The 15,620-nt window shown below is 39.0% G+C and overlaps 1 protein-coding gene across 7 annotated transcripts in view; it reads right to left on the bottom strand.

Moving 5' to 3' along the window:
- Positions 1–15,620, bottom strand: part of LOC138983051 (FERM domain-containing protein 5-like) — a 93,984-nt gene that overhangs the window by 18,043 nt on the left and 60,321 nt on the right. For 4 of the 7 annotated variants that reach the window (XM_070356488.1, XM_070356463.1, XM_070356476.1 and 1 more), the window contains exons 7-13: positions 13,257–13,344; positions 12,286–12,318; positions 8,981–9,069; positions 7,644–7,707; positions 6,803–6,829; positions 4,774–4,794; positions 634–722 (exon numbers count right to left, since the gene is read on the bottom strand). In XM_070356488.1, coding sequence (XP_070212589.1) covers positions 634–722; positions 4,774–4,794; positions 6,803–6,829; positions 7,644–7,707; positions 8,981–9,069; positions 12,286–12,318; positions 13,257–13,344 — 411 coding nt within the window. The remainder of the gene's footprint in view (positions 1–633; positions 723–4,773; positions 4,795–6,802; positions 6,830–7,643; positions 7,708–8,980; positions 9,070–12,285; positions 12,319–13,256; positions 13,345–15,620) is intronic. The other 3 variants (XM_070356483.1, XM_070356469.1, XM_070356496.1) reach the window with 3 other exon arrangements.

Raw genomic sequence — 15,620 nt, forward strand, 5'->3', positions numbered from 1 at the left:
TATCTACCAACCCCAAAAGAAGCCTATTTGGGGGAAAAAAGAGTTCTACCAGACAAAAAAGAGGTGAGCAACCATATATATGTTGCACAAAACAGTACTACATCGAATTAACCACAGTGGTACATGTACCTGTGATATCAGGCCCCTCTGACGAGAGGACACCTCCTAATAAAGCACACATTCTAGAGTCTTTTCTTGATCATTTTGACCAAAATATAACTGTCATGACAGGCCACCTGCAATATAGGGACACTTTTGGCTGGTCCCAAGGGTGTCCTTTAACTGCAGGTACCACTGAATGTCTACTTCTGCCTATCTTGTGCTGGCATCTGCCCAGCCTGATGTTAAATCATAAGTCTCACTCTCTAATAATACAAAGCCTTTTTCTCTGGTAAGCTCTTCAACACTACATGGAAATGTTCATCCAAAAACACAACCCGCAAGTCATTTTGAAGTTGATAAGACGGTGTGGATAAAAAGGCTAAAAGAGTACAACATCATTCACTCAATCATCAAAGTGCTGAATAAATAAATATAAATTTGTCACTCATCAGTGCGCTGACTAAATATGTTAGGAACCATTTTATATATTTAGACAGTTTTAAAGAAAACAGAAAAGGGGCAGTAACTGACGTGAAGAAGAGTTGTTGCTCCACAGCACAGCGCCACAGGTACTTGGCAGCAGGTGCGGTCGCGCACTTGTAACCCACTGGTTGCTGCTTCTGAAATCCCAAGGAACACACTTGTTACAGACACATGTGGTTGATACAAATCCAAGCCATGCCCATGGATTGTCGTCGTGTTATGAAGAAACGTTCTGTTGTATTTGCTGCTTCTTCTTTTGTTTGTTTGTTTGTTTGTTTGTTTGTTTGGATTTTTGCTTGCTTGCTTAATTTTTGTCTGCCTGTGACATCAGTTTTATTGAGCAAAAATACAATATTGTTTTTACAATACTCAACTATAATACTGAAAATCCCAGACAAATTAGTCACACACATATTCCTCTATCACAAAAAAAGAGTGTGCAAAGTCACAATTGATTATGTTTTCAAATTCTAGTTATATGTTTACTAATATCAGTTATTCACTAAAAATGAAATCAAGAAGTCATATTTCACAGATTTCTAAGGGTGCAAACTGCAAGAGTTAAGTGCTAAAGATAAACAGTTAACCCTAGCCTGTCTATAGAAATAGAAAGCATGGAGTAGGACAACAATACCTAAATCATATTTAATTTGTGCAGGTGTCATATGAACTGGCAAATCCTACTGTCTTTCTTTCAATTTTGTTCCTTCCTTACAAAGTTTACAGATTGATAACCAATAAAACGTTCAGGTTACGTCTAACAAACTCAGGAAAGTATACCTGACACCAATTAATTTGAAATTTGATATTGTACAAGTAACATGCTCAGCTGAATCTGTACTGATTAAATACCATTTTATAAAGAAGAAAGAAGCATAACATGCATTGAGGAACAAGAGATAGGAATAAACAACATATCAAATTACTTTTAAATGTGAACAAAATGGGGTGCAATGAGAGAAATCATTGAAACAAGTGAAACACATATAAAACATCAGAAATAGAATTAAAAGGTGAGAGAAAAATAACCTTACCTATGTGCACATACGAAATGCATTGTAATCAAGCTCATGAAAAGAGAACCATAAAACGTAACGGCAAAATGATTCAGTGTGTACAGTTAACTCAGTTCAAAAACGCCCTTTATTTTCCTTTGGGTATTTTTTTTCTCTTTAAAATAATTATCTTGGTGTGTTTGAAGTGTACACATTCCACATGAAAAAATAGTTGTCCGGTCAAAATGTGAAAGGTCAAATTAAACAACAAAAAACAGAAAACAGAAAATTTTCATCCTGAAACTGTTTTACTTTTTCGTTAGTGACAAAAATACCCCACAAATACAAGGAAGTTAAAAGTTAACAAGAACAACTAAAACAAGTAATTATCCAATTTCAACCCAAAACAGAATCATTAGCATTTGAATAATTAAGCATAAAACCAAGGTCCACCTATAACCAGCAGAAGTTGATGACCCAAGGAAAGGAAAACATTTTTCAGATGTTTCGGCCAATGCTGATGAAATCCTAGAGAGGATGAAATGATGTGACATCTTAATCTTTGTGAAGAACAATACCGTACAGAAGTAATTAAACCCTGAGAATCTTTGATATCGGGAAAAATTGGCTTGGGATTCCAATGTCCCACATATGTTTTTCCTGCTAATTCCCCTTCTTGGATTGTTTGACACAATTCATGAAACAATCAAGAAAAAGGGTTCAAATCAGAAGTGTCTGATTTCCTCATGGGAAACTTCATCCACGCTTGAGACAATAGACAGTAGAGTGAAAAGCGGAGAAGTGACACTGATCTGTTGACTGGATGGTTACGTGAATGTGAATGGTGGTGGCCGATGGTGGCATACTCCTATTCCTACAGAGCATGAAATAATATCACATCTTAACCTATGTCACTTGTCAGTATGGTGAGAATAAAACTTTAGGACAAGTGCTATATTCAGAGTGAAAGGAAAGAAGTGTACACTGATTTGTCGATCCAGTGATACCTTAATGTGAATCACGATGGTGACCAATAGGATGGTGTTACAGCTCCTACAGAGCATGAAATATTAACGGACATCTTAATTTATATGGAAAATATAAATCTTGGGACAACACACTGCAGGTATCGAGAGTGAAAGGAAAGGAGTTGGCACTGACGTGTTGATAGAGCAATTTGAGTGTGAAATGACAATAGTGTTTCGAAAGCTGACAACCAAATACTGTATACATCACCAATGACAATGCTGACACACTTGACAGGAGTCACATATACTGATATAGACTTGTGGCACACAAACCAAAGACTCTGAATGTACTCATAACATTAAACAGTGAACTGCTTGCACATGTGTGAAGACAGTATGAAATTGCAGACGCACACACACACACACACAAGAACATAGCTTGAAAGAACGCACTCGAAACAACGCCATCACCTGTCCTCGCTTCCTCTATGTACGATTTCATGACAGAATCAACAAAAACATGAATGAGAATGCAGGCTACACCCATGGGAAAATCAAGTCAGGAAGAGCAGGTAATAGTTTGGAATGATTAGTTAGCATCCGTTTTTCCCCTACACACAGGCACAGCCTACGGTCAATCCCTCCACCTTACCATGGGATTGTTCATTTCAAGCCAACCATGCCTGGTTTTCAAACTCATGGAAAGACCTGGTCAGTACAAATAAATAAGGTATCTCCCATTACAATATCAGTGCTACAGGGAGCGAAAGCAAGATGATGTGTTGGTTGATGTGCGCTCTCTGCTGCAAAACAATCTGCAAAATACTCCAACCATAATAAAAAAACCTGCTCGGGCATATTCTTGATTTTGCTCTGGTCGAGATTTATGGAGATTTAGGTGCTGTTCAGATAAGAACTTTGACACCAACTTCTGCACGCTGGTACTGAGAGGACACACGTCAAGATTTTTGTTTTAAATCATCAAGGGATTAACCCTTCAAATATCTCTGTGGCAGCTTTTCCGTCTCAAAATCAGAAGCAGAATACAGTTTCAGTCACAATAAACTTTTGAGATGCTTTCGTACATATTTTAATGCCAACTGCCACTGTGACTGAATTCTTCTTTACTGAAGTGCAACTAGTATTGAGATACAACAAAAAAAAACTGCCAAAGAAAAGATGCCCTTGTTATCAATACCTGAAGTGTGGTGTTTAAATGCTATTTGGAGGGGGAGAGGGGGTATGGAGGCTTCATCCTAATATAGCTGGAGGAGTCCTAGGCAACCAGTATGGCAAATTAATTGTTATTCTGACTTTAAGATGGAAACATATTGGCCATTACAATGTTTTTGTCAAGCAAAAAGGTTAATTATAATTTACTTAATACGCTAGAGGCCCAAACCAGAACTACAGTTTGCAAAAATAGGATGCGGGTAAATGTTCTACATATGTACCATAGAAGCCGATTTATTTTATGTGCATTTTGGGACAATACGCTTGGTAAGGTATGATATATCAAAGAAACAATTACTGCTAAAGGTAAGCCCAATGTCCAGCTACTGCTTTTAGCTGCCAAATGAAAACATGTTAACAGCAGTTGCTATGAGAGGGAACAGAGTTTAACATGTAGATACATAAAGTTAACACCAGACAAAAATTTCATCCAAACCCATTAAGGAGAACCAATGTAGTTTCAACAGCAGCTTGTAGGAAATTCCAAATCTACTCAATCAGAGAATCAATGGAGTTATAAAGAGTGGCTTGAAGAAAAATCCCAATTCTTCCAATGAGAGAAAACTACTACCCTGCAAAAATTTGACTCCTGCCTGCACCAAATAACAAAAAGTCAAACGCAACCCCTAACCAACAGGAAAATGAGTAACAGCCAAATGTTAGGGCTCAAGCCGATGATGGTCTATATATGGTTCAGGCGATAACTGTCCTGGAAGAGGAATAAATTATAAAGGGAAATCTATAGCGCAGGCAAAATATTGTCAAAATGTGTAATACTCCTGCCGCGCCGGTGCAGAGGGTAATGGCTGGCTAAAGACAAAAACAACAACAACAACAACACACAAATTAGTTTCATCCCTTACCCTTTCTTTTAACACACACAAACATAAACAGGGAATTCAAGAAAGAGAAGCACAAAACCAAAAAGAACAGTTAACCCTGATGCAAGTCAATAGTACAAAAAGGAGGGCAAGAGTTTAGTTTAAAATCACCTTCTTTATGCCATTGAAAAGCTGAACAAGAAACAAAAGCATTCTTTCCAATTCTGTTTTTTTTCAAGTTTTCTTTCATAATTATATTATATATATATTTATAGATATATATACTCTCAGCACAAATGTCTATGAAGGAAATTTAGAACCAAAATGCACGATAAGCTTTAACTGAGAAAATAAACCTAGATCTTTAGTCTTGAAAACTCATTATCACAAACAATAGAAGACCCAAGTTTGTATATTTGCTATAGCTAGGTAGGATCTTATCTATGATAATCAAAACCTGCAAGTAAGAATTTGACAAAAATAGCATTGTATTTGTGCTATACAAGATTCAAAACCTAAACATATTCACATCCATGAGAAAGTAGAGTTCAGGCTGTTCACGCTGCAAACCACATTAACCCCAAATAGGACAGATTCCAGCAAAAGGTAAAAAACCACCACATTGATTAAATGCCAGTCTACAATCTAAAAGCTTGCAGAAAGATATATATATATGCAAAGAAACTAAACTCATAAAGAGAGGTTCTAAAACAAAAAAGGGATAAATCTATTATGTGGCAAATGACCATTCTCAAGTATCAGGCAAAAGTATATAAAATTCTGAGGAAAATCGCACAGGTCTACAAAGATTAACATCAGTTTTTTTTGGGTTTTTTCAGAATCAGATACAAATTAGGAACCGAAAAGAACAGTGGAACAGATTAAAATTATAAAAAAAGAGAGGAACACAATGAGAGGGCAAGATATAATCAAACTGTTATATTGGTCTCTTGTCGACCCTCTTCTCCCTCTTTCTCTCCTCATCCAAGCCATATATACCAAATACATGTACGATATAACAGCACATGCCCAGTCATATTACACAAAAGCATCCGTATATATATAATATCTGGAAAAACTGAAATCCGAGAACCGTTCACAAAATATTGCTGGTAAGAACTGAAACAACAAAAAATATAAAAAGCATAATTATTCAAAAAACACACCAGCAAAGACATTTGCCAACAGATTTTCACCAGAGACAACCATGTCTCGCTAGAAGATATACATGTCGAGGGAGAATCACACTTGCCATTTATTGTCTGAATTATTCAATTACAAACACCAGCAAAGATATTTGTAAAAGGATTTTTACCACAGACGGCCATGTCTTGCTAGAAGTTATACATCTAGAGAGAGAATCACGCTTGGCATTTATTGTGGACTGGGTGGACGAGTGGTAACGCACTTGCGCTCGGAAGCGAGAGGTTGCGAGTTCGACCCTGGGTCAGGGCGTTAGCAATTTTCTCCCCCCTTTCCTAACCTAGGTGGTGGGTTCAAGTGCTAGTCTTTCGGATGAGACGAAAAACCGAGGTTCCTTCGTGTACACTACATTGGGGTGTGCACGTTAAAGATCCCACGATTGACAAAAGGGTCTTTCCTGGCAAAATTGTATAGGCATAGATAAAAATGCCCACCAAAATACCCGTGTGACTTGGAATAATAGGCCGTGAAAAGTAGGATATGCGCCGAAATGGCTGCGATCTGCTGGCCGATGTGAATGCGTGATGTATTGTGTAAAAAAAATTCCATCTCACACGGCATAAATAAATCCCTGCGCCTTGAATATGTGCGCGATATAAATTGCATAAAATAAAAATAAAATAATAAATCCCTGCGCTTAGAACTGTACCCACGGAATACGCGCGATATAAGCCTCATATTGATTGATTGATTATTGTCCAAAAATCAGCCAAATAGGAAAGCCTAGCATTCCAAACAAAAATGGGTGGGGTTGCAAGTCATATGATAAAACCATAAAAACAAAAAAGCTATAGAAAACTCAAAGTTGTACTAAGACTAAGAGCTACCAAAACACCAAGAAATGCAGAAATAACACACACCAAAATAAAATAAAAATTAAAAAAAGACCAGGCAAGAGAACTCTACACAAAATGCTGAGAAGTACAAATTACATATATATGCCAAGAGGGCTAAAAAGAGCACAGCTCTATTCCAGCAATACCACATTTGGTCTCACCTTCTTTGTGGTGCCTGCTTCATCATCCTGTCAATATATAATGAATATGCAATAGGTGCTCTGGTTGCCATAGCTACTATCATCTTTAACATGGCATAAACCATGTTTGTCTGCTCATGCTAAAGCTATCCATTTTTCAATATTTTGGTGGGTGTTTTTTTTAATACCTAAAACAACAGCAGTCTTTGCAAATGTATCCCGTTGTGTATAGCCTATGTTTATACTTCAAAAACATATTATTGTTTGTTTGTTTGTTTGTTTGCTTAACGCCCAGCCGACCACGAAGGGCCATATCAGGGCGGTATATTATTCATATTCACTTTAAGATTCAATCACCAGAATAATGATTAAAACACTCAAGCACACATTCAGATGAACAAAAATTCTGACTGAGTAATGTCAAACACAAAGATAACCGCAGACTGAGATGCAGCATAAATGTTCACACTTTCTGTCCAAGGGGCTAAATATAACTGCATTAAAATATCACGCTTAATTTTTCTCTCTTTACAACCCAAACAGATGTAAGTCATGTGAAAATCCTTTAATTGAGTCATGATAGAATAGGCCAAAAGAACTGTTAGCAACGCCTACAGCTACAAGCAACTTGCTCTGATTGATAAGTAAAGACTTTTTATATATATATATATACAGAAGAATATAAGTACATATATTACAGAACAGAAGATTTCACCAGTTTTATAATATGTAAGCATAGGCAGAATTCACAACGCACCCTCAGTGAGAGACACTCTGCATTTAGAGACTTTAGGGCACTCAGAAAAGAACACAGCAGATCATTGTACAGTTTCCTCATCGTTTCATTAAGTGATAAACCCACCTCATTAACGCTGACGTGGACCACAAACATCTTTCCCTCATAGGCCAGCCTGCGAATCTGAGCCCTGCACACACAAAAATAGTTGTTAAACTTTAGGAAAAGACTCATAGTAAAGACACAGTCCTTCCAGTGAAAGCAGTTCTGCTCAGTATCTCAGGTCTGCTCAGGCTTTTACATGGGATAAGATTGGAACTGATTACAACTACTACATGTAGTAATTGTACCCCACCTATGTTGACCAAGGTTTTTTTTATAGCCGAGACCAGCTCTGCTGCAGCAGGTCACTCAGAATTGTAGTAACTGTGTAGAAACTGTGTATCAACACGCATGAATGCAGGCATTAGATCCATGTTACAGAAAGCGACTGAAGCTAACAGTCTAAGCACAATGCGGTTACATGCCGAATGAGAGCGCGCATCATGCAATGTAGTGACTATGTGTGTACGGATATATCCGTACCTGGTCAGATTGAGCCATATGTCTATGAGTGGGTACGGATATATCCGTACCTGGGAGACAATGAGTTAAATAAATTATTTCATAGAAATATCCCACTCTGCACAGAAAGCATCAGGCTGTTGATGTTTGTTTGTTTGTTTGTTTGTTTGCTTAACGCCCAGCCAACCACGAAGGGCCATATCAGGGCGGTGCTGCTTTGACATATAATGTGCGCCACACACAAGACAGGAGTCGCAGCACAGGCTTCATGTCTCACCCAGTCACATTATTCTGACACCGGACCAACCAGTCCTAGCACTAACCCCATAATGCCAGACGCCAGGCGGAGCAGCCACTAGATTGCCAATTTTAACGTCTTAGGTATGACCCGGCCGGGGTTCGAACCCACGACCTCCCGATCACGGGGCGGACGCCTTACCACTAGGCCAACCGTGCCGGTGTGTTGATGTTTGGTATGTGTCCTAATCCCATATAAAAGCCAAGGCGGATCTGTGATAGAGAGCGGTAATCATTTACACAGGAAGGAGTGTGCCTTTAATCTGATTCCAAATTGTTTCAACATCAAAGGTTAAGACTCAAGCTACTAAGATAATTCTGTCAGCACACAGTTGATAACTCATGAAGCAGACAAACAAGTATGCCAAAATGAACTGTACAACTCTTTCTCTGTTTGCCTTATATAAACACAACCATGCGTTGGTAACAAGAATCAACTGCTTTACATACTGAGGTATCTGTGATGAAAGAACACCCTTACAGGAATTGCATGGTGCTGTATTTAATAAATTCAGTTGATGCATTAATGGAAGCTCTGTCCAAATGTAAAGACAATGAATGAATTTTGTATTCTAATATTGAACTGTCGTTGCTATCCTTACCATTTGTAGAGTTGTGTGCGGCGACTGCCTCGAAATGTCATGATGCCTTGATGAGTGATACCCAGGTACAGCTGATCTCCTTTCTGGTCCTGCAGAACAAGCATAAATCATTAAATAACCCATTAAAATCCAGTGTAACATTACACAAGACATTGACATGAAGAGTAGTTCCTCTGTAAAAGTGGCTTTCCTTCCAATGCAGGAGTGAACGCTTGTCCTAAATGTCTCATTTCTTTGCAATTTTTTTTTATTGTATTGACTTTGGAAGAGTTGTTCCCCTTTGAAACAGTAAAACAAACATGCATGACCCCTGATCAGTGCAGGAAAGCAATCATTACTGAAGTGAATGATGAGCTCGGATGAGCATATTTTCAAAAGAAAAACACATCAAATTTCAAAATTCACTGCGATAACATGATTGCTCTGTTTTGAAAGGGTGCAACCCTTCCACAGCCAATAAAAACACTGATAACTTATTTCCAAACATTCATCTATTTTGTAACTGTACAATTAGCAACAACCGACAATGCCCTTGCAAGAGTATGTTTGTGACAAGCACTTCAGACTTTGTTCCATGGACATATTTGGAGCCCATCTCTCTAATCTTGCTCAAAATAAACAGCACATATACTAAAGACATAGTTCCTGTATTGTCCCCATATAGCAGGATGCCTTGATTGTAGGGCTGATTCTCATATAAAGCAACTTTCTAACACAAGACATAGTCATAGTAAACTTTGGAAATTAATTCATCTGACTGCTTCCAAATATACTTTGATCTGTATTATTGTTTTGCTCTACACCACACTCAACAAAACTGTTTATGACTCAGTACTCTGAGTTGCCATGTAGCATAAAATATAAAAAGACTGTATGCAAGCAAAACAGATGAACATATGCAAATGAGCACACCTTTACGATTGGCACCACTACCATACTTTCCGGGTGACAAGGCGCTTCCTTATACAAGACGCACCCCCTTCTTTTTAAATTTTTTTTTAATCCAGTCACCCATTGGACGCAGGGGGCCGATAGGGCGCACCAAAATGACCCAGTTTTTGCCATGAGAGGTGGTTCCCCTGTCATATCAGTGACCGGTCAGTGACCGACTTTAAGGCAGGTCAAATGGAGACAGGGACATTACTCCTCATACACAAAGGGAAGCCACTGAGTTGTGTCGCCATTTTTTCCTGGCAGGCTGGGAATTCGAACACATCGAACAGGGAACGCAGAAGAAGAAGAAGAAGAAGAAGAACACGTCGAACATTCGAATGACGTAAATAGAACAAACGTCACATTTTTCAGGCAGCGGAAGTGTGGTGACGCGGCCCAGAACAAATGATGTCAGAAAATGACGACACCGCCAGAAATAAAAACAATGCGACACGCCTATCAACCACGAGGTCAAAAACACGTGGGCATCTAATGAAATCGGTACAAAGCCGTTCTCTTTGCCAGTGACATCGTAATAATCACCAAAGCTAACATTGAAGCTCCGGTAGCAGGTAAGAGAGTGTCTCCCAACCTGTGATGCTCACAGCGTGATTGCATCAGAATACCACATGTTAAAACCGGTGTTTGAACTAGAATAACAGCCAGTAGTATTAAGAACAAGTGTCTTGTGTATGCAGCCCTCTTTCTACTGTACGCTGGCAGCAGATAATACAATAATTGAAGTCCTTCGAGGCATAAGGGGCCCATAAGGCAAAAAATTGCTTTAATTCCACCCTCAAAAAGTCCCAGCCTTCAAACCGTAACAAATAACAGTACGCACTATTAAGCAAAATTATAAACCAAGCCTTGATTATTAATTTTTATTATTACACTTGTATCAAACAAGTGACCTCCACCTTTTGATTGGCGTTTTTATTACATTTGAATCGGACTTGTGGCCTTTCAAAGTTGCGGTGACCTTTGACTTTCAACAGAGGTCATATGTAACAGTGGTTTTTAAAAACATAATTTAGTTGGCTCATATATCTGAGACAAATGATCGGACAACAGCCCTTTACATTATCGTGACACATATTTTTCTGAGGCACACTGGACAGAAAAAGTGCAAAGGGTGGGGTTAATCAAGGGAGTGAACCCCCCCTAAAAACACCACCAACCTGTCGGTTTTTTTGTTTTTTTTAATGCCGTTTTGATCGCTCTTGCGTTTACAACCCATCTCATCAAATCGTAATTTATTTCCAGGCTACCAGCAATAAAATACCTCAACATGAGGAACAAATTTAAAATAAACTCTGGCAAAAGACGTGACGTCACAAAGTTTGAGTATGCGCAACATTTTCGTTTACCAGTGCACTTCGTTACCTGCCCATTGCTGCTTTGGGTGATATTTTTTAAATGACTATTCCTATGCAGATGTTTGTGTAATTGGCCGTTTTCAAAACATACCCATTTTTCGATTTTTCGGTCCAAAATTCAAAACGGGCACTGTCTTCCGAGACTCATAGCTCCGAAACGAACCCACTACCCTATATTTTTTTTATGCTGAATGCATAGCAGACAGATCGAACTTAAAAAATAACCAACTTTTGGGAGAAACCAAATTATATTTAACGGGTCCAGTGAACTACCTTAACTGGTGAAAATACGTGTACTCTGTGTGTGCGGCCAGATCAAAGGCATTGTGATAGCTGGGTGGCCTTGTTTATAGACACGACCTTCTTCCCAGGGGTCAATGACCCAGTTTTTGCCATGAGAGGTGGTTCCCCTGTCATATCTGAGAGAGGAAACACTTCCTGCACCGGGGTCAGTGACCGGTCAGTGACCGAGTTTAACAGAGTGGAAATCTGTGTGTGCGGCCAGATCAAAGGCAGGGCAGTACCTAGTAGCTGAAACATGCATTATCACAAGTTGTTTGACTGGTACTCAAGCGGTCTCTTTGATTTTTTTCGTATTTCATACACGGATTAGGCGCTTCGTTATACAAGACGCGCCTTATGACCCGGAAAGTACGGTACAAACATTCCATCACCAAACTCAAAGAAAACACGATGTTTTTTTTTCACCCACGCAAATCTATGCCTCACTGAATAACTTCGTAACTTAATTCACGTAAAAAAGCATCTATGTAAATGGTAAAACACATAAATGAGCAAGAAAAACCCTGCCACGTACCTTCACAACAGACATCCCATCTACAAGCTCAAAGAACATTCTTTGTTCTCCACAAACGCAAATCTATGCCTCAATGAACTCAATTTACATCAACCAAACAAAGTAAATAAATTTTAAAAAACTCTTATCAAAAAGTCAAACACATAACATGAACCAGTAAAGAAATCGCTGCCACCTACCTCGGCTGCTGTCACCACCTCTCCAAACTCAAACTGTCAAAGAACACACAATGTTTGATCTCCAGACCAGCAAATCTATGCCTTTAAACGCCTTAAAGTTTAATATGAACAATACTTTGTCTCACTGTCGGGGCTGACAATATAAGAAGTGTGATCAACAAGAATAAGAAACATCAAGAAAATTAACTTTTAACCTCATAAAATATAACAGATAACATCAACAAGCGAGGACAACCTTGCAACGTACCTTGACTGCATCTCCAAAGCCCAAAATCACAAACTGATCACTCTCCCCATATGCCCCTTTGCACTCCTGATCACTCATTTAGCAGACACATAAATTTTAAAAAGAGTAAAGAACACAACACAAATGAGAAAAGAAAACCACCTACCTTGACTGCAGACCAAAGAAGAAACAATGTTCTCGAAATAATGGAATCTATGCCTCAGTGAACTCTTTGTAATTTAGGATGAACAAAATATCTTCATGCAGGTTAAAACAGATAACATACAAGAGCACAGAGAACTCTGCCACCTACCTTGACTACAGACATCCAATCGTTTGGGCTCAAAGAACACACAGTTTAGGTTATCCACACATACGATTTTATGCCTCAATGAACTCCTTGCAGATCAATTAACATCAACAAAAATCTCTATTAAAAAACAACAACAGATAACATGAATGAGTGAGAAAAACCCTACCACCTACCTTGACCGAGGACATCTTATCTTCAAGCTCAAAAAACACACAATTGTTGTATGGCTGAGTTTTTACTTCTTGGACCTCTTAGGAAGACCCCAGTGGTCGAAACATCGTGCTTTGTTGTTTGTATCATCTTCGTTAAACACATGAGTACAGTATTTTTTGGTCTTTTTATTTCTTGAACTTCATTCAAATGTACTACAAAATCCTCATAAAATATACAGCAAATAGATATATAAAAGTGAGTAAAAATCCGGCCACCTACCTTAACCTGATGGGGGTCGACGCCATATGTATCCAGTGTGCATGCCTTCTTCAGAAAGTTGCCCTCAGCTTCAGATGGTACCTGGCCACTGAAATCATACCACTGACAGGTAAGACATAGCTGTTGGAAGATAAATCATTACATAGCAATGCATGTAAGAAACTGCTTTCAGCACCAAAGCAAATACATGTACAGTGGAACCCCGCCATTTAAGACCTCCAAAAATCGGAGAAAATCAGGTCTTAAAAAGGAGGGAGTCTTAAATTTGGGGTAATTTGACAGAGGTTATGAACAGAAAGTCTGAGTAAACAGGGTCTTAAAAGGGAGGGAGTCTTAATTTTTTTAATTTTTTTTAAAGGGGGGTTCTATTGTATACCATTAAGAAACAAGAAATTCCTCCGAGGTAGGAAAAACACCCCCGTCAAAGGGAAATAACCTTCTCAGTTGGTGGCAGTGAGAATGGTTATTTCCCTTTGACCATTAATATGTGCCTCTATAAGTCCTTGTATAATTTTAATCCACCAATAACTCCCTAACCGTGTGTTTGACTAGTCCCAATTTTTGTAAGGACCGTCTCAGGAATGTATAGAACCTGTTCACCAAGTTTGGTGACGATCGGTCCGTTCATTCTTGAGATCTATATGCGAACACAAACAAACAAACAAACACATCGACCGAATCCTATACACACCCCTATACCGGGGGTGTAAAAACTCTGTGCACAGGAAGCAGCCGATCTGTTGGTATTGGGTTTGTCTGAGTTAAAGTGTGCTCTCTAATACTGTAAAGGCTAGGACATGTGTGTGTTGAAGTTGTGCACATAATTGTTTAGTCACACGGCAGGCATGGGAATTGTCCGCCGAAAGGCAAATTTCCGCCGAAATTTTTTTTTGTTCCGCCAAAATAGCAAAAATGTCCGCCGAAAAAATAAATGGGGGAGGCAAAAATGGTTCTAAAAACTGAATTTAATGGCAAACTTGGAGCTTAGATGACACCAAATTGCACCATTTGGGTTCTTTGGAGAAAAAATCTATATGCAAACACAAACAAACAAACAAACAAACACATCGACCGAATCCTATACACACCCCTATACCGGGGGTGTAAATATCAGGAAGAAGCTTATTGAATGAGCTTGCTCATCTTTACCACACTACCAATGACCGCGCCAGATGTTTTTGTAAATCGGTAAAGGGATACATTCAGGCATGGGAATTGAAAAAGGCTGAACATTTGTGAGTAATAACAAAGGCGAGCCCTGCTTGGGGGGTTTGGGGGGAATTTTTTTTTCTCCAAAGAACCCAACTGGTGTAATTTGGTGTCATCTTAGCTCCAAGTTTGCCATTATATTCAGTTTTAAGAACCATTTTTGCCTCTCCAATTTATTTTTTCGGCGGACACTTTTGCTTTTTTGGTGGAACAAAAAAAAAATTCGGCGGAAGTTTGCCTTTAGGCGGACAATTCCCATGCCTGTACATTATTAATCAAAACTCCGTCATTTGGTCACAGCAACTAGTTAAAAAAAGTTGCAATGGCAAAATAGTAGCTTGATTTTGATACAAAAACCATTCAAATACGTACAGTAAAAACAAGTATGTATGGCTGACATGTTGACAATTTCTTTTTTGCTATTCTCACACACAAAAACAGTATAAATCGAAAATTTCAAAACTAAATTTTCATTTAATTAATATACTTACTCAACTCACATAAATGGCATTAACTTCAGTTCATTGCTAAGATATTGAAGTAGTACTCGACCCTGGTAAGGGGGGAAGTAACTCCCTAAGAAAAACAATCCGTAGTCAAGGACGGGAGTCACCTCCCCTACCGGTAACCCGCTCATGCGCGGTCCTGCTACCGGCCGTCATTCCCCCACGGAAACACACACCTGTAACACATATAATGTTAGCGGGGATGGATGGGAGGGTATAAACGATGTGAGTTGAGTAAGTATATTAATTAAATGAAAATTTAGTTTTGAAATTTTCGATTCAATCACATATTCTTACCTCAACTCACATAAATGGCAGATTGCACATAAAGGCGGTGGGATACTCACATTAATCTCTTGGAAGTATCTGGCCTGCGGCAACCATAGCTGGGAGGCAGTTGGTACCGTCCGGATGAGTGCTGGCAATGCCCCGGAGGTAGTAGCTGAGGAAGACATCATGAGTCGTCCAGTATGCAGCTTTGAGGACGTCTGACATCCTTCCAGACTTGAGGACAGCTAAGGAAGTTGCCCACGCTCAGGCCTCGTGCGTACGAGGTGATCGAGGAGGAAGGACTGACTGCCCCCCCCCCTTTTTGTGTCTGCCACCACTGATAAGCATGCCTTATAAGTGTGGAAGACCATCTGGAAAG

This window comes from Littorina saxatilis, linkage group LG1 (genome assembly GCF_037325665.1).
Source record: "Littorina saxatilis isolate snail1 linkage group LG1, US_GU_Lsax_2.0, whole genome shotgun sequence".
Classification (NCBI taxonomy): domain Eukaryota; kingdom Metazoa; phylum Mollusca; class Gastropoda; order Littorinimorpha; family Littorinidae; genus Littorina; species Littorina saxatilis.